Consider the following 18,783-nt stretch of genomic DNA (forward strand, 5'->3'; position numbering starts at 1 on the left):
GGACTATCGGGTGCCACTCAGATGCCGTCAAAAACTGCCCGAGTGGCACAACGATCTTGTACAAGAGACCTGCAGCAATGGCTCCATCTCCGATTCTGTCAGACTTGATGGGAAGAATAGAGATGCCTGCAAAACGACAGACACCATGACCCAATACATTATAAATCAATGGGATCCGTCGGGCACCTGTGGCATCTGCCATATGACTGATCAGGCACTGTCGTGGTTTCGATTATGAGTGGATATGGACAGAGCTTTTTTGGGAAAAAGCCAACATGCCATGGAGCATATGGAGAGATTGTCAATATGGAAAATCATTCCCATCATTGGAAAGATTGTTCCTTAAGGGTGTACTCCCATGCTGGTAAAGATTGTTTTTTTACAGTGAATTGCTAAGTGTACCTGTAACTTATATGCAGAAAAAAACAACCTACATTGAAAACAATGTCGTTTTGCTGCACTTTTCATGTCTGTAGTGCACACTAATGGCTTGTGTAAATAAACCCTTTCATAGCCCTAAATGCACATGCTAGAATAGTGGTGTTAACAAATACCACAAAAAAAATAAAAATATATATATATTCTGACAGATTTCCATCAGTTGGAACAGATCATTTTAGTGCCAGAGGCATAACGCTGCATTCTCACATTGCAATTAAAATGTGTTGGTTTTTTTTGCCACCAACCTTGGCAAAACCGCAGCATTTTTGTAAAATTGTGGCAAAACGGTGTCGTTTTGCTGCAGTTGGTGGCAAAAAACATGACTGAGATGTGAAAACCCAGCCCGACAATTCTACCTTTATACAGTTTATGTATAGATATAATCTGCATTTGAGTAACTTTGTACATACATTGCATTACTTATTTTGCATTGCTCCAGAGTTACTGCCTGTAGTATATCCCTAAGCTGTTTTTACAATTCTGCTGGTATCATAGGATATAGCTTTTTCTACATCAGATTACTGTACAGTACCTGGTGTAAAGTTAACAATACCCAGAATGCAAATCACCACAGCAAGCTATGTACAGATGCTGAGTCAGCAAGAAATTCTGGAAGATTTCAGCTCTGAAGCCTGCAGAATTGTAAATGCAGCTCTGGACTATAATTTAGCATCAGTATGTAATGCAATGTATTTTCAAAGTTTTTTTGAACTTTTTATCTAAAGTAATTCTATTTTCAGGCAGTAAATTGGTGATTAAAGGCAACATGCTTCAATGGTAATCGGTGATGGTTGTGTCGTTAGCGATAATAATCAGGGTATGTTCACACGAGTTCATTACGTCCGTAATTGACGGACGTATTTCGGCCGCAAGTCCCGGACCGAACACAGTGCAGGGAGCCGGGCTCCTAGCATCATAGTTATGTACGATGCTAGGAGTCCCTGCCTCGCTGCAGGACAACTGTCCTGTACTGTAATCATGTTTTCAGTACGGGACAGTAGTACCACGGAGAGGCAGGGACTCCTAGCGTCGTACATAAGTATGATGCTAGGAGCCCGGCTCCCTGCACTGGGTTCGGTCCGGGACTTGTGGCCGAAATACGTCCGTCCATTACGGACGTAATGACCTCGTGTGAACATACCCTTACGCCTGGATCCAGTTTATAAGTTTAGGGTGTATTTACATGGCCAGATTTTCAGTCAGTTTTATCCACATTTGTTTTCTCCTAAAAACAGGAACATCTTTCATTAGTAGAAAATAAGAAAACCTTATCCTTGCATGTTTTTTGCAAAATTCATCATGTGAATATTCTCCTAGATCACACACGACCTGCAGTTTCTGCCATCTAGATAAATGGTTGAGGTTTAGTTCTGCAGGTCAGGAATCACTATTACTGATCATTATTGAATACTATTAATACAAGGCCGGTAAGCCCAAATAATATTTACCTTTCCACTGTATTGTTTTATATAACTAATATCTTTGATAAGGGAATAGATGTATTTATTATATACACCGCTTCATATATAGGGGACTTGTAGTATTATTTACTACTAGATTGACCGCACATAATGCAGCAATTATTAAAACATATCTGGGTGGATGGTGGATGATGGTGGTTTTTTGTAAACATTAGTTGAAACCCCCCCCCAAAAAAAAATACCTTACCAGTGTTGGTCAATTTAAGGAATTCTTGCTCAAAGCCCCCAGTTGTATTGTTTTAAAGATACTCTTGATGTCACATGACTTCATGATCTTTTGGGTTTGGAGCATCTTTGCACGTGCACACCGTTCCAGAGTCTATGGACTAATTCATATAAGGAAGTCAAGCTTTGATGTTTACATAGGGTTGTGGACTTGAAACGGTAGGGACCAGCGGAAGATATAAGAGAATGTTTGAGTCGGTTTTTTTTTTTCTGTGACTAGAATATGCTGTCATGGGTGTACATGACAAATAACACTTTCTGACAATAAGACTTTTTATTTTTTTAAGCGGTTAGCCGTCTGCAGGCTCTCTAATTCTCAGTCATCTCTGAGCTAGTGGGTGGAGCCTAACTGCCATGTCTTCTATACACTGCACACACAGATGAGGGGGACCCTGCTCTCCGATCTAGCACATTATATATAAATATATATATATAAAAAATAATGCACACTATGCTATTGATTTTGTAAAAAAAACAAAAAAAAAACCTTACGGAACGGAGACAAACTGAAAGCATTAGCTTTCCGTTAGCATTACCTTTGATTTCAATGGTAACGCTTCCATTGCTGTGGTTTCCATTTGTGGGTTCCTCTGACAGAAAGGTCACAGAATCCACGAACGGAACCCCGATGTGAATAAAGCCTTAGTGGGCTGATGGTCCGTCTCCTCTTGAGCAGTAAATTCAGAATGTTTAGTTAGGAGGGGTGGGAAGATCGGAGCCTCATAATTGAAAAGAGATAGGCCATTAATGATAGGCTAGGATGGGCCATCAATAACTGATGCGTCGGGGGCCTGATTCCCGGAAACCCCCACCGATCACCTGTTTTAAAGAAGCTGCAGTGCTCGTACGAGCGCTCCTTCCCCTTCATTCTCACTGAATCGTCGACCCGTATTAAGTGGCGATTCACAGGTATTACAGCCTTCTTACCGCATTGAAGTGAATGGGAGAAAAGGCTGCAATACCTGTGAATTGCTACTAAATGTGCATTGAACATTCAGTTAGCAAGAATAAATGAAGGGGAAGCAGCGCTCGTACAAGTGCTGCGGCCCCTTTAAAACAACTGATCGGCAGGGGTCCTGGGAGTCGGACCCCGACCAATCGGCTATTGATGGCCTATCCTGAGGATAGGCCATCAATTTTTATCGGCTGGAAAACTCCTTTAAGCCTATTTTTAAGGTGGTGAGAAGGCACCATAAATGTCTAGCCCATGACTTTTTGTTTTAAATCAAAGCCAGAAGTGGATCCAAAAGGAAGGAAATGACTGATGCATCGCCTTTTGTTTTTGTGTGTAGTCCTCTTTGTGGTTCATGAGAGCCAAAAACTGTGACTCTGGCCTAATGCACACTTAACCCCGGTTCGTGTGAGCAGATATGACTACTGTTCCCTGATCTTATCCTTACATTTAACAAAACACAGGTTTACCATGTAATAACTGTTGTGCAACCTGTGCCTTCCTCAATGCTCTAATGTAGAATTTCCCAACTTAATATATGAATATATAGTTGTGTTGTCTATTATACTGTAAAAAGGGAAAGCAACATTACATTATCTTAAGTGGTACTGTATTTCATTGAGAGACTGATCTCCGGATTCTACAGCAGATACTGTAGGAATCAGGGAGTCCGAGTGGAGCTCACATGATCCAATGGCAGCCTGTGAAATACAGCACCAGTGAAGCCAATACACCGGAATACCTTGCACCTAGTCACATTTCCAAACGGGGGTCGACAGGAAAAAAAAATAAAAGATAGAGTGCTTCTTTCTATTCTACTAAAGCCCACTTCCTGTCCTTTAGCAGTTCAGAACTGTAATATGGCCATTATACAGATTCAGTGGAGGCACTGGAGAAGGATGGCCGCATGCATTGGGTGTCTAACTGTTTGAACCTATATACCTCTCAATGTGAGTCTAACTTTCACATACTTTTTCTTTCCCATCAACTCCTGTGGAAATGTAATTGCAGTTAATGTACAGAAAAAGGCTGTTATATGTGGTCAGTAATTCTCGACTTTGATGGATTAAAGGCTATTTACACCTTTTTATTGAAAAATAATTTATCAGTGTGATCGGTGTAACTATCTAATTACTTTTTATTAAAAATGTGTACTTTTTAAGATATAGCTGCTTTGTATCTTGTATACAGAGCAGCTGTATCGTGCACTGACTCATAACTGGTACCGATCACATCTAACAGGTGGATCCACGCAGGACCCGCTGTGACTGAACCCGTCGGTCCCGCTGACCTGACTGATACAGGGTTCAGCTGCTCTGTATACAGGATACAAAGCTGCTGTATGTCAAAAAGTAAGAACAATTTTTAATAAGTCATTAAGAGTTGCACCAAACACACTAACACTTTTATTTAAAAAAATAATAATTTGTTTTCAAAAGGTGTACATAGCCTGTAATAAAGTTTCTAATTGGTAGAGAATGTTCTATATGTGCAGTAAATATGTATTTTCTGCTGCTATAATGCATTGTGGTGAGTTACCATTAATTAAGGTCTCTACGTTTCCACAGAATTCATGTATCTCAGAGCCCCGCTATTAATCGTGGTTTTCATTAATACTCAGGTAATCTTTTCCTTGGCACCTGTCAATTTTCTGTTTTGTGTAACATGAATTGTATTTGTGCGCTTCTTTACTGAAGCAGTCTGACAATGTATGAATCCTAATGCTACCCAAGGAACTAGGACAAACCTTGCAGTGCTGGTCCTGAAACAACATGGTTCTGTGAAATGTCCTCATCCTGTTTGAGATAGTGCTGAGAATTCACTAGATGTTATTACTATAGTAGGTATCACTACAATTAGATAATAAGCACAAATGTACCATGACAGCCAATACCCAAACTACTGGTTTTACCTCAAGTAGCATAATGCTGAAAGTGCATTACTTTACATGTTATACAAGTATATTCACGTTACATCTACAATAATTCCTTTAAATACAGAAAAGGGCGTGTTTTTTTTTTGTTCTGCCATATTGGTTGTGTGAGCACGAGAAAAAATAAAAAAAATGATTTTTACGCTCTGGTCACCAGCATCAAGCTACCTCAGACCGTCTGCTTGGAATACATACACAGCTATATTTCAGTAACTCTCCAAGCAAATAACCCAAAGTTATCGGCAGTTGGTTTTGTGAGTCCTGAAGCTAAAGGAAAATTAAATTCTTACCGAGTGAGATCACTTCTTAAACAACCTCCATATGTAACATACAACTTCAGCAGTATGTCCACCTTTTAAGCACTGCTTTAGAGTATTTATTGTGTAACTTTGCTAATACATTCTATTATTATGTACAAGTTACATCCTGTATTGGAGTCCAGAGCTGCATTCACTAGGCTTCGTGTGTCGACCCTGCTTTGTGAGTGCATAATGACGTCTTGCCAAATGCTACATCACATCATGACAGCCAATCGGTTTTTTTCCTACATCAGATTACTGTACTTCTCCATACACGTCCACTAACAAATCACCAGCTCTGTGCAGATATTGAGCCAGAAAAATATTGCTGGGAGATTACAGCTGCAGAATTGTGAATTCAGCTCTGGGGTGCAGACTATAACTCTATGTGCAAACTGTAAAATGGTGTTCAAGGACGGACATACACTTTAGCGTCGCTCTAGTCCACACAACGTATGGTATTAAGGATACTTGACAACATTGCAGTTGGTCATGATTACAACCTTAGCATTTACAGTGAAGAGGCAGCAAGCTGCCAGACTAAAGGCATTTTTACATGGGCCGATCATTGCCCTGTGTAAAAGGCCCAGCGATTAGCTGACAAACAAGCAAACATCTTTTTATGCTGCAGTAAAAATCATTGGTGGCTGCAGCAGATCTCTCCGTTTAAACAGGTATGTGCTACCGCCAACGATGCAAACTGTATGGGGATGAACGATCTTGTTCGGCGCCATACAATACAAAGAATACTTTATGTAAATGAGATTAGCTATATATATATAATCTACGTGCTATATCGATCGGCGCTCATTTACTGGCCAAAATCTGCCGGTCTAAAAGGGCCGTAAGAGTGAATATTGGCTATAAATTTCTAGCCAGTTTGAGCTAAACATATAAACTTCAGTCATCATACAAGGAAAACTGGAAGACATACTAAAACCTAATTTCATCCACTTCTGTACAACCTGTGAATGTTTTAGGAAACAAAGTCTAGAAATTATTGAGAACAAGAAAAAAAAAAAACAGAGCCAACACCTATTTCTACATGGACCTGAAACAAATAAATAGTCTTGTAGAAATCAGCACAGAAATGGGTCCTTCATTTTCATTACCTCTATGTTATGGATAGTATTTCACAAAGCAGCAAATCTGATCAATGGCAGGGCTTAGTGTTTCTTAATCTCCATTGCAAGAAAAGCCACTTTCCAGCCCAAGAAAAATCCTGTTCTAAACACCCTTTTCCCAAACCCAATGTTCACATGCTGTAAATAGAATCGGATAAGAAAGCATTGGAGATAAAGTTAACATCTCCAGGGAAATATATAGATGTATATTTATAGTTTAGTTTTGATACAGAGCAGGATCAAGTACTTAAATTTTGACGATGTAAAATCCAGCCTTAAATTTGTTTTACAAAAAACCAAATTTTGACAGCAACGTGTGAACCCGGCCTAAGGCGTTCAAACACACCTGGAGACCTATATACACTCAACCCCTATTGATGTGGTCAGTGTTGTGCCTATACAGGAAGTTGACATTCCACCAATGTTTTTTTCTTATTACTGTAAACAAATCATTTTGCACTAATGTACCACTACTTATTGTTCCAATGTTCAGTAATAATAAATGCATTTATAAAAGAAGAACTTGTGTTTTGTCTTTAATGCAAACCTTCTCAAAACAGGCAACAAACAGATTATTTATAATGAACATCCATTGCCTACCATGTTCGTGAGGTCTATTCTCCACTACATCTTTTTGGATCACGAGAATGACATCTTGGCACACGTGAGAAGGGAAAGTTTTCTTCCCTCTCACTTGTGCCACTTTCCAATCCTTTTTATCCAAAAAGACATACGGGTGAGAGGGTGTCCCAAACATGTCGAGCAATGGGACTTCGTTTTTTTTACTCTTGTATTTATGACTTGTTGCCTCCGAAGCTCTCTCTCCAAGGGTGAGGACTCCTGAACCATGCATTCCCTCAATGATTGCCAAATTCTGGTCATTTTCATTAGGCCAAAAGTGCAAAGTTCTGTACAGCTGGACCCTCAAAAGATCACTCTTCAACTTGGTGTACATGCACGAGGAAACACTGGAATAATAGGAGTGAACGTGAACGCCCATGACCGAGTCTAAAAAAAAAACAAAATGAACTCCTGATTCAACTTTGATATAAAAGTAACAGGTAGCAGCCTTTTATTAAGACAGAAATAAACATTGGATTGAGAGCGATGGACTGTGATATTCAGGAATAACATTGTATAAGGAAGCATAAATACAGATCTGTTCTTTCAAAGAATTTGGCTTAAAAACATCCTATGCTTCACTCATGGCTTTTATTTGAGCACCTATTTTCTTCGGTAGTCATGCAAAACTTATATTTTTAATTTCTATTGCCACCCTAAAAAGTGTCACTTCTGGAGTGCCATGGCATTAATAATCTTGACTATCCCAGGAGAGCAAATCGCACAAAAGACATCAATAATGTTACTGAGCGAGCGATCGATCGTTTAAGAGTCAGATGAAGAAGGAACATATTTCTGGACTAGGTAATAAGCAATACATTTGCTTTAAACAGCCTTTGCTCGGACAGAGAGGTCCATTATTGCATGCTATAGGATCACCTTGTATAGCATTGTATTGTTGGCTAGATGATTATACATTAGTCTTTAAAGCTTGTTAATTTTCTGCATTAGTGTAGCGCGATGGTGTTCATTGCTCACATTCTCCGTAATGGATTTCAAGAAATGTCTTTCGTTAGCTTGTCTGAGCGTACGGTTTTTAGAAGTGTCATTTGCTCTCAGGCTTTCGTACAGGGAGAGAATTTCTAGTGACAAGAAGAAGAGAGGTTCACATGAATTTTCTGGCATCATTGCAGTGACGTGGAGGACGTGACAGAATACCTGACTATAAATAAATAGCACTTCTTGGACATAGTCGGCTTCTTTTTCAACTTTGTGTACTTGAAGATTGTATTCTGCCAGCTGCTGTTTAAGGGCATCTAGCATGTCCGATATACAGACACTATAAAGCCTTGCTATGTGCTTTTGGCCATCAAAGGTAAGCCAGTTAGAACAGCTTGAGCTACAGAGGAGCTGGAACCCTCTGAGTAACAGGACAGAGAATTGTAGATCGTAGGCAAAAGGCCGCAGATTTAAGAGCGGCATAAACTGTACATACTCCAGAGAATACGGTACATGGAGAAGTTGTCTTTTCAAAAGACTCACCACAACCTGAGAAAGAAGCTTGCATTCCGTTGAGCTGCACCACGGCAGGACTTGCACCATGGCTACTAAAAATCCTTTGCTAAAAAGATTGACCTCCTCTGGGTCTTCCGTGTTGACACAAAGAAGTGAAAGCATTAGATCTTTCATTTCTCCTGAAGTACAACAGCACTCCATCCAAGCCAATAGCCCTGTGCCCGCACCGTACTCCGGTAGACGGAGCGCTGTCCAATCATTCTCTGGCAGTTTGCAAACTTCAAACAAAGATGCAGGGGCTTCATTTTTAAAGTGTTTTCCAAATACAGGCTTTAACCTCAAGCGTACAACCCAATCTAAATGCTCCATCTTCCTGTGCAGCCAGAATAGCGATTTTCCCCAAGTTTCTATGCCAGTTTCAGCTTCTGGCAATATCAGGGTGCAAATCTGGGTGAGAATTTCAATGATCAACTCCTTGGATCCTAATGTAAGGCAATGTGGTTGATCGGATTGTTGCCAGCACCTACTGTAGCTATTGAGGAGTTTACAAAGAGACATAAGAAGAGGGAACGGTGAGCAGGACAGAACCCAGTGCTTCCCAGACACATCTAGTGGGTTCTCCACATTTAGAGCTTTGTGAAGAATATGCAAGCACAACTCCACGTGAACACATTCATCAAGTATATATGGAAGGACGAAAGTCCTCACTACTTCTGCTGGCTGTAGCAGGGAGACCTTATCACCTGTAGCTTCAGCCGGATTCATTAGATAACTCAGTAGATATAAAAACTGACTTTCTTCTTTATCAGAGGACAGTTTCCCCCAACAGGTCTCCATCAAGCAGCGAGATAATAACGAGACTCCATTATTAGAGCCCCTAAAGCTCAAAGCAGGGAGTGAAGTCAATATTTTTGATAAAAATACATGAGCACCAAGATTTGAAACCGCAAAGTGGCATGCTTTGCTTACAACATTCTCGGGATACAACAGGGCCAGTCTAGCCACTCTTGAAACCGTGTTATAGTCCGTTACGTTCTGTGAGATTTGATTGAATGTCATGTTGAGCTCCTCCTGGAAATTATCAGTAAACGCCAACATGCAGTGAGAGAGACCTTTGTCTCCCCATGTAGTTAGGACTCTCATCAGAACATCATCCATCTGAGCTAGGGAAAGTTCACAAAACAAATCTAAGATGACGGCTGTGGATTTCTGAATCTCCGTGGTGTTTAGATTGTTCTGCTCATATGTGGCTTTAACAACAGTCTCCAACAATTTCATAATGCGGTCTGGTTCCAGAAAAATGGCTTTATTCATTTTAAGACAGTTTAGCCAGTCACTAGAAAAGGCCCAAGCAATTTCCGAAGCAAATTCAGAACAGACCTCGTTGTAGCGGCACATTTTATGGTCAATAATGTTTCTCGCTAGAGTAGCCATCATATCCACATCATTCATCTTGCACGTTATCTGAATGTTGGCCGTTTTCTCCAGAAGGCTAGAAATGCAGTCTGCCAATTCTGAAGCGTCCCCCCTTTGCTCTTCAGGAAAAGTGTCACTTGGCTCGAATACAACCAAATTTTTTTGTAAGGCTGCAAGACTACCGTTCATCCTAAAACATTCATAGGAAATCTTGTCACTGTTATGTGTGTAGTTGTGCAACTCTTCCCCCCAGTGTAGCAGGAGGTCTTTCAGAATATTTAAGGCAAAGTGTTGGGCACCTCTCAATAACCGAAACCTGGAAGCAGCGCTGCCGCTCTGCACAATCCGCTCTGCTTCCCTAATCATTTCTGGACAGCTTTTTTGGGGATCATCATCCTTGACTTTTGCGTTATAAAAACATAAAACGGCAACTAGCTTCTCCAAATATAGCCTTATAGGAAGATCACCAGACTCGTTTTCAAGGAAAGCAGATGAGCACAACATGTCAGCTAAATTTGCTATAGTGTAGCACTTCAGTTTGCCGTTATCGATGCTTGGCCTGATTTTATGAATCCCTTCTAAAAACACAGTAAGTATGTTATCGGCTGGAGGTAAGCATTGCTCAGGATCTGGCTTAAATCTCTTAGAGCTTTGGAAAACGTCATCATTCGTCTTAGTCAAGTACTGGCATGCAACGGCTGAAAAAGTTTCGACAATCTCATCCTTCCTGCCTTTACTGCTTTTCATTATCTCCCACCACACATCCAGGAAAAAAGTCACATCTTCTATGGAAGTTTCATCACAAATATGGTTCATCATCAAGGTGGCTTCTTCCACCCAAAAATCTGTTGGCAGCGCCAAGAGAAGTTCTGCAAATACATCTGCTGCTTTTGTGGCTTTGAGCACTTCAAACAAAACGGTGCGATTCATTTTTGGGATCATGTTTTCCAGAGGAAAGAACACATCCTCCTTCCATCTCCTGTCAATATTGAAGTCTCCTCTTAAGGAGAGTTGCGGCTCACATGATAGTGCTTTGGCCCAAAATATTGCAATGACTTTCTTTCTCCATTCATGGCTTTGTGACCAGGTACCTGAGCTGATTTCTTTTAAAGCATTTGTGATTGGCTTCCCAACAAGAGGCCATTCATTCTTCTTAATCTCCAGCAATGTTTTGTGGAAGGTGAGTTTTTCTGCCAATAGTAGGGCTCCTTGAAGGACCACAGTTTGTTCACATATGTTCCAGCCACCTACACAGAAGAAACATAATAAAAATAACATCAATATAAATGTTCTTTCCGAAAATAGATTTTTGTTGTTTTCATTAACAGCATGTCACTGCTGAAAATTATACTCTATGAAAAAATATTATTTGGGAACCTGTTCAGCAGCTTGTTAATAAAAATAGAGGCAAGCCCAGGAGATCGTAAAAGCAGTTAAACCTATGGGAAAATTATAAATTTGCTTCCAAAGGTAAGTGTTGTTTTACATACAGCGCTTCTATACAATCCTGCAATTTGTACATTGGTTCCTAATGCACCCACTAGCTTATCCAGGGGCGTAGCTAGGGGGGGGGGCAGACGGGGCATGTGCCCCGGGCGCAACCCGGAGGATAGGGAAGGGGGGCGCCGAAGAGCAGCTGATCGCTGCTGACAGGCACCCCGTATGTGGGACACCTGCAGCAGCTTAAGAAGAGCCAGAACATTAAGGCGTTCTGACTGGGGTCTGTGATGGCCAGGGAGTGGACCAGTCCAGTCACCTGACCTCACATCAGTGACATGAGGTCAGATGACTCAGGTCAGGGGACAGGTCCACTCCCGTGCTGCAGCCTCCCTGCATCTGCCTATACTGTGCTCTGCCGAGAAGCAGAGAGGAAGCTCCGCCCACACACAGCCCGTCCTGACCTGTCAGCAAGGAGACATGGTGAGTGTCTGTGTGATTATATATATATATATAAATGTGTGTGTGTGTGTGTGTGTGTGTGTGTGTGTGTGTGTGTGTGTGTGTGTGTCTAACATCTACTACATTATCTGTACTCAGAGAGTTATCACTGTGTTATCTGTGGTGTTACATAGGACTGCAGGTAACATTACTACATTATCTGTACTCCGAGATATCACTGTTATCTGTGGTGTTACATAGGACTGCAGGTAACACTACTACATTATCTGTACTGTGTGCTAAATTACAACCTCAGCTCTGCTACACAGTACAGATAATGTAGTAGATGTTACCTGCAGTCCTATGTAACACCACAGATAACACAGTGATAACTCTGATTACAGATAATGTAGTAGCTGTTGCCTGCAGTCCTAAGTAACACCACAGATAACACATTGTGCTGAATTACAATCTCAGCTCTGCTACAATGTGTTATCTGTGGTGTTACATAGGACTGCAGGTAACATCCACATTATCTGTGCTGTGTACATATGTGCCTGTGTGCGTATAAATGGGTCTGTTTGTGAATGTGTCTTTGTGCTTGTATATATGTGTCTTTTATGTATTTGTATATGTTCCTGTCTGTGTATTTATATGCCGGTGTGTGTGTGCGTATAGGTGTCTACACATATATATATATATATAATAAAATAGAGGAAAACACAGCACTCAATGCAAACTGAACATCAGGCCATGTGCACGTTACCAGTAGAAGGATGAATCAATTCCTTAGATTAGAATACCAAAAAGACAAAAGAGCAAGTAACAGCACCAGGACTTCAGCGTTGGGGAGATGTTGGTTTATTCACCACCAGGTGGAAGAATGAGCGGGGGGGGGGGGGGGGGGGGGGAGTGTGGCGCTAAGTACAAGGGGGGGGGGGGGGGAGTGTGGCGCTAAGTACAAGGGGGGGGGGGGGGGAGTGTGGCGCTAAGTACAAGGGGCGGCGGGCTGTGTGCGGCCCTATCTACGGGGAGGCTGTGTGCGGCCCTATCTACGGGGAGGCTGTGTGCGGCCCTATCTACGGGGAGGCTGTGTGCGGCCCTATCTACGGGGAGGCTGTGTGCGGCCCTATCTACGGGGAGGCTGTGTGCGGCCCTATCTACGGGGAGGCTGTGTGCGGCCCTATCTACGGGGAGGCTGTGTGCGGCCCTATCTACGGGGAGGCTGTGTGCGGCCCTATCTACGGGGAGGCTGTGTGCGGCCCTATCTACGGGGAGGCTGTGTGCGGCCCTATCTACGGGGAGGCTGTGTGCGGCCCTATCTACGGGGAGGCTGTGTGCGGCCCTATCTACGGGGAGGCTGTGTGCGGCCCTATCTACGGGGAGGCTGTGTGCGGCCCTATCTACGGGGAGGCTGTGTGCGGCACTATCTACAGGGGGCTGTGTGTGGCCTCTAATTAATTTTCTTTTAATTTATTTTTATGTTAATTACATTATATCGCTTGTAAAATGTAGAAATGCTTTTATACTCGAGTTAAAAAAATTGTTAACAAAAAATTACATCTCATTGATTGGTAGGGAAAGAAAACATGGCGAGGGGGAAGGAGATGTCGGGAAATAAGTTGGTGGGGGGGGGGCCAATCCGAATCTTTGCCCCGAGTGCAGGAGAACCTAGCTACGCCTCTGGCTTATCGGTAAAAAAACAAAACAATATATGGATGCCCTAGTTCGAATGGATCTGTCTTGGCGGCATATTTTCTTTCCCTAAAAAGATATGCTAGTTCACTGAAGTAGCCCTTATATTACTCATCGTGGTGTACCTACGTATAGTTCTTCCCTATATAAAGTAACGGCAGACAAATAAAAAGGAGGTAACAAAAGGCAATATGAATAAACAAACACAGAAAATAGTTGTTGTTTTTTATCCAACATGGTGGAGTAGAATGTTCTGCCCTTCACAAATAATTTTTCAAGTCATGAAGTTGAAAAGAAGAAACTGTTGGAAATTAAAAATGTTTTTTTTTTTTTTAGAATTTATACTTCTTGCTTATTCACTTTTATATTTTCTGTGCACGACTTGAGAGCACTCTAAGCTGGAAAGCTTTGCAAAAAAAAATATTTGAACTGTTTTTAAATGAAGACAGGATTAGAAAAACATGTCTGCTTTTTTCAAAAACCAGCACCACACCTGTCCATGGGACATGGGGGGGTATTGCAGCTCAGCCCTATTCACTTCAATAGAGCTGACCTGCAATACCACAATGCGGGTCGGCTCTGTTGAAGTGAATAGGGCTGAGCTGCAATACCCCTTATAACCTGTGGATAGGTGTGGTGCTGTTTTTAAAAGAAAGCTGCCATGTTTTTCTAATCCTAGACCATCCCTTTAGTAAAAAGCCTAGTAACACTAAATCTGGTGGGTGCAGTAACACCCACTAAATGCCCCCAATTTCCTCCCTTAAACAAATGTTAGAAGAGAACACTTCTGTTTTGGCAGTTGCCTCAATTGGAAATATGATTAGGAACTGAAGATGCATTATGGTGGCACCTTTGGTTAACAATTTGGGACAATCTGTATCATTTTTTTTCCACTAGCTGTATGCTATTTTATAGTATATGTACATCATGGGGAAGAATTCAAGAAGCGGCTCACATTATGGCGGACTTAGCAAAGCCATGTAGTAAATGGTCACCCACGTGTGGCCACCCACAGCTTTTTGTGGTGACTTCAGCTGATTGCCATGTGTTTCTGCGCCAGTCCGGCAATGTTCAGCTGATCACTTGGACGGCTTTCTTTTAGGAAGGAGTTCAATTGTAACAATCACTTAACTGGATCCCTTATCCCCAGTGCCCTGCAGATCTCTCAGCAGACCACATACTGCAGAGATTTGTTGTGAGCAGACCATGTGCAGGTTTTTAAAGAAGTCTGTAAAAAGACATACCCCTATAAGTAAGAGCATCATGCCCTCTAGCAAATACATCAGCTGGTGCTATTCTACTAACTGAATGGCTCTTCAAATCCCCGTTCGCACAGCCGTTTGAAAGAACATGCTATTTGTAAATGATTATGCCTCATTGGCAGAAAAGTACCACGTGGTTGTGACTAATATTGGATCATCCTGAGGGGCACAGTAATTTACAAATACACCTGCCAAACAGGGATTTGAAAATGCCATTGAGCCGTACAAGAGCACCTGCTTCTTGATTTTCTATAGAGAATTTTACAGATGCTCTAAGGCTTCGTTCACATCTACGTCGGGACTCCGTTCATGGGTTCGGTCGGAGCTTTCAGTTTGGATTCCGTTCATGGGTTCCCCAAATGGAAACCATAGGTTTCCAATTGCATCACCATTGATTTCAATGGTGACGGATCCGATGCAAATGGTAACCGTTCGTCACGGTTGTGTAAGGCCCCATGCACACGACCGTCAAACCGCCCGTAATTACAGACCCATTCATTTCTTAGACCTAGATACCTTCCCGTATATTTGTAATTTACGGACCATGCTCCCATACTGTATAACGGGAGCATGGCCCGTAAATACGGACGGCCGTCCACGCCCGTAATGACGTTTGCATGGGGCTTCAGGGTTCCATTGAATCAAGACCGCAGTAGACTGTGCTATTCATTCCGTCAAGATAACGGAGTCCGACGCAGACGATAACGAGGCCTTTCCTGGGGGTCAGTCTCCTGACAGTACCAATATTCTGTAAATAAAGCTTAATTGCGGTATAAAGTAAAAGTTCCACAATATGCTTTGTGTATCAATTCCTCACAATTCTCAAGATATTAGTTTGCGGCCAGTTGAAGAGAACATTCTTGTTGACATTTAGCTGTAGTAAACCAGTACATACCTAGTCCTGCTCTCAGCTGAGAAGTGGATACCACTGTATCTGGTCTAGTTCATTGCCCGTGAGCTAAATACATCAGCAGCAGCCTCACAAATCGCTCCTGTAGTTTCCTACATTGTATCAGTCTCGAGTCCAAGCTGCCGAGCTCACAGAGCATTGCCTAGACTTCTTAGCTGAGAGCAGGACTAGTTATGGGTTTGCTGCCGCTAAGCGTAAACAAGACGGTCTTCATTCACTTGCAGCAAACAGATCTAGAAAATGGAGGAGGACCTGAAACAAAGGGGGGGGGGGATTTATCAATCGCTCAATGCCATTTTACTGTTAAAAAGTCGCAGTTTCAGAAAAAAAATAATTCTACTTTTTGTGCACCGCTCACGCCACAGTACCAAAAAGTGGGCGGTGCTTAGCAGAAGTGGACAGGGCCTTCCGTGAACCGACTAATTTACTACAAATTTGCGAACTAAATTGGCAAAAATTATAGCGCAAATCTTAATCTTATAGCTGGCGTAGATTAAACTTTCTGGCAAGCAAAAGACCAGAGACTTACCTTCAGCGCGGTTTAGATTAAGGCTGTTTTAATAAATCCCCCTCCCAAAAAAGTCTATTAGAAAGTTGTAGATCTTTCCATTTATACAGTGAAAGAAAAAAATAAAAATAAAAAGCAGCATTTAAAAACTGCCTTATTTTTGGCTAATCAAAAAACTATAAACTGAAACATATAATCTTTGTTTTTCTTTATGAAAAAACATATACAATACGTATATAGTGAAGTCAGAAAACGACTCACTGACACGTGAGATTCATGAAAAATGTCTAACAGAAAAAAGTCTGTTTCCCATAGCAACCAATCATGGTTCCTTTTTGAAGGACGCTATAACAAGTGAAAGCTGCATTATGATTGGTTGCTATTCGCAACAAATAGTTTCTCTGTTAGACAGTTTTGATGAACCCCCCGCGGTGTTAATTCCTCACCATTTTAAATATCTCTGCATGCTGTCAATGAATTGGAAAATCCGGTTTACATACAATGGCAGAAAACTTTCCCTGATCAAGTCCAATTAACACAGGTGTACGTCCTGTAACAAGAGAGAATCCTATCAGCTGTAAATTTTCAGGTAGGATAGGATTTTAGCCTCCGTGAGTGAAATCAATTTTGTTTACATCCGAACAGCAAGCATAGATATTGAAGATGGCAAAAGATGGAGATTTAAAGTGACCCTCCGATCCCTCTTCATTTTAAATATAATTGTGTATATGGAGTAATATTACCTGGTGCCCTCCAGTTGCGCCCCTCTGCCATGGATCTGTCGTTTTAGGGTCCCCTCTGTGCTGTCCCAATATAGCTGCAGCGCTTCTTAGACTACAAGTCTGAGACGACCCCACTGTTCTCAGATTGGCCAGAGATGCTCACATGAGCAGTTCCGTGCAATCCGTGAACAGAGGGAGTGTATTAGACTCAGTTTAAAGAGGCTCTGTCACCAGATTTTGCAGCACCTATCTGCTATTGCAGCAGATAGGCGCTGCAATGTAGATTACAGTAACGTTTTTATTTTTAAAAAACGAGCATTTTTGGCCAAGTTATGACCATTTTCGTATTTATGCAAATGAGGCTTGCAAAAGTACAACTGGGCGTGTTGAAAAGTAAAAGTACAACTGGGCGTGTATTATGTGCGTACATCGGGGCGTGTTTACTACTTTTACTAGCTGGGCGTTGTGTATAGAAGTATCATCCACTTCTCTTCACAACGCCCAGCTTCTGGCAGTGCAGACACAGCGTGTTCTCCAGAGATCACGCTGTGACGTCACTCACAGGTCCTGCATCGTGTCGGCACCAGAGGCTACAGATGATTCTGCAGCAGCATCGGCGTTTGCAGGTAAGTCGATGTAGCTACTTACCTGCAAATGCTGATGCTGCTGCAGAATCAACTGTAGCCTCTGGTGCCGACACGATGCAGGACCTGTGAGTGACGTCACAGATCTGCACTGCCAGAAGCTGGGCGTTCTGAAGAGAAGTGGATGATACTTCTATACACAACGCCCAGCTAGTAAAAGTAGTAAACACGCCCCGATGTACGCACATAATACACGCCCAGTTGTACTTTTACTTTTCAACACGCCCAGTTGTACTTTTGCAAGCCTCATTTGCATAAATACGAAAATGGTCATAACTTGGCCAAAAATGCTCGTTTTTTAAAAATAAAAACGTTACTGTAATCTACATTGCAGCGCCTATCTGCTGCAATAGCAGATAGGGGCTGCAAAATCTGGTGACAGAGCCTCTTTAAGAAGCGCTTCAGCCATTTTGAGACAAATAGAAGACCAGAAAATGGCGGATCCTCTGCATAGGGGGGGAGCAACTGGAGGGCACCAGGTATATACACCATCATATTTATCATTTTGTCCAGAGACCGGAGGGCCGCTTTAAAACATATTAGAAAGTTGCACAACTACATAAAATCCTTTGAGAAAGTTTACTGTTTGGATCCACCAGTTTTACACAGTATGTACAGGTGATGGCGCCGATACATACCTGACAGGCCATATGTGTGTATTACAGTATGTCAAATACAAATTTCAGATTTACTTACCAAATTCCATTGCATTACTCATGATCTATATGTTCCTATAGCATCACTCCAGCACAATCTAAAAACAAGAAAACCAGTTACAAGAATTTGATAACAAAACAGTAAACTAAACAGCTAAAATGAATTATCCAACTAGATCTATGTTCCTCTACCTAGGGTTATCCATCATGTACAAACTACTCCTAGTAGTTGGCCATACATAGAACACGTGGGATTACTCCATACCTGTCCAGTCAGCAGTAAACCTCTGCCTGTAGACATCTAGTACTGACACCAACCTCAGCATGCAGCGTCCTATCACAGAACTCCCTCTACAAGCAGCAGGGCCAGCATTTGGAACACAGCTTTATTTTCTCACAGGCGTACGATTTTGGAGCCGACATATTACCGAAGACATCGTAATGCTTAGTGAACGGAGTATCACCTCCAAAATGGTTCCGGGTCTGGAGACGCGAATAAACTGTTACAGGTTATCAGAAGGTTCCTCTTGACGTCATTGGAGCGCGACATTGCAGCTGTAA

General features: G+C 41.9%; 1 protein-coding gene across 2 annotated transcripts; it reads right to left on the bottom strand.

Annotated features, from left to right (window-relative positions):
* Positions 1-7,491: 7,491 nt before the first annotated feature.
* Positions 7,492-18,678, bottom strand: GEMIN4 (gem nuclear organelle associated protein 4). 2 transcript variants are annotated; one of them, XM_075852920.1, is made up of 3 exons: positions 18,488-18,678; positions 18,263-18,320; positions 7,492-11,194 (listed from the first exon to the last, which is right to left on the bottom strand). In XM_075852920.1, the coding sequence occupies exons 2-3, from the start codon at positions 18,282-18,284 to the stop codon at positions 8,001-8,003; spliced, it is 3,216 nt and encodes a 1,071-aa protein (XP_075709035.1). In that variant the 5' UTR covers positions 18,285-18,320; positions 18,488-18,678; the 3' UTR covers positions 7,492-8,000. The 2 variants fall into 2 exon arrangements, with proteins under 2 accessions (XP_075709035.1, XP_075709036.1); XM_075852921.1 differs by having other exon boundaries at positions 18,415-18,491.
* Between the last annotated feature and the right edge of the window lie 105 nt (positions 18,679-18,783).

Source organism: Rhinoderma darwinii, chromosome 2, assembly GCF_050947455.1.
Source record: "Rhinoderma darwinii isolate aRhiDar2 chromosome 2, aRhiDar2.hap1, whole genome shotgun sequence".
Lineage (NCBI taxonomy): Eukaryota > Metazoa > Chordata > Amphibia > Anura > Rhinodermatidae > Rhinoderma > Rhinoderma darwinii.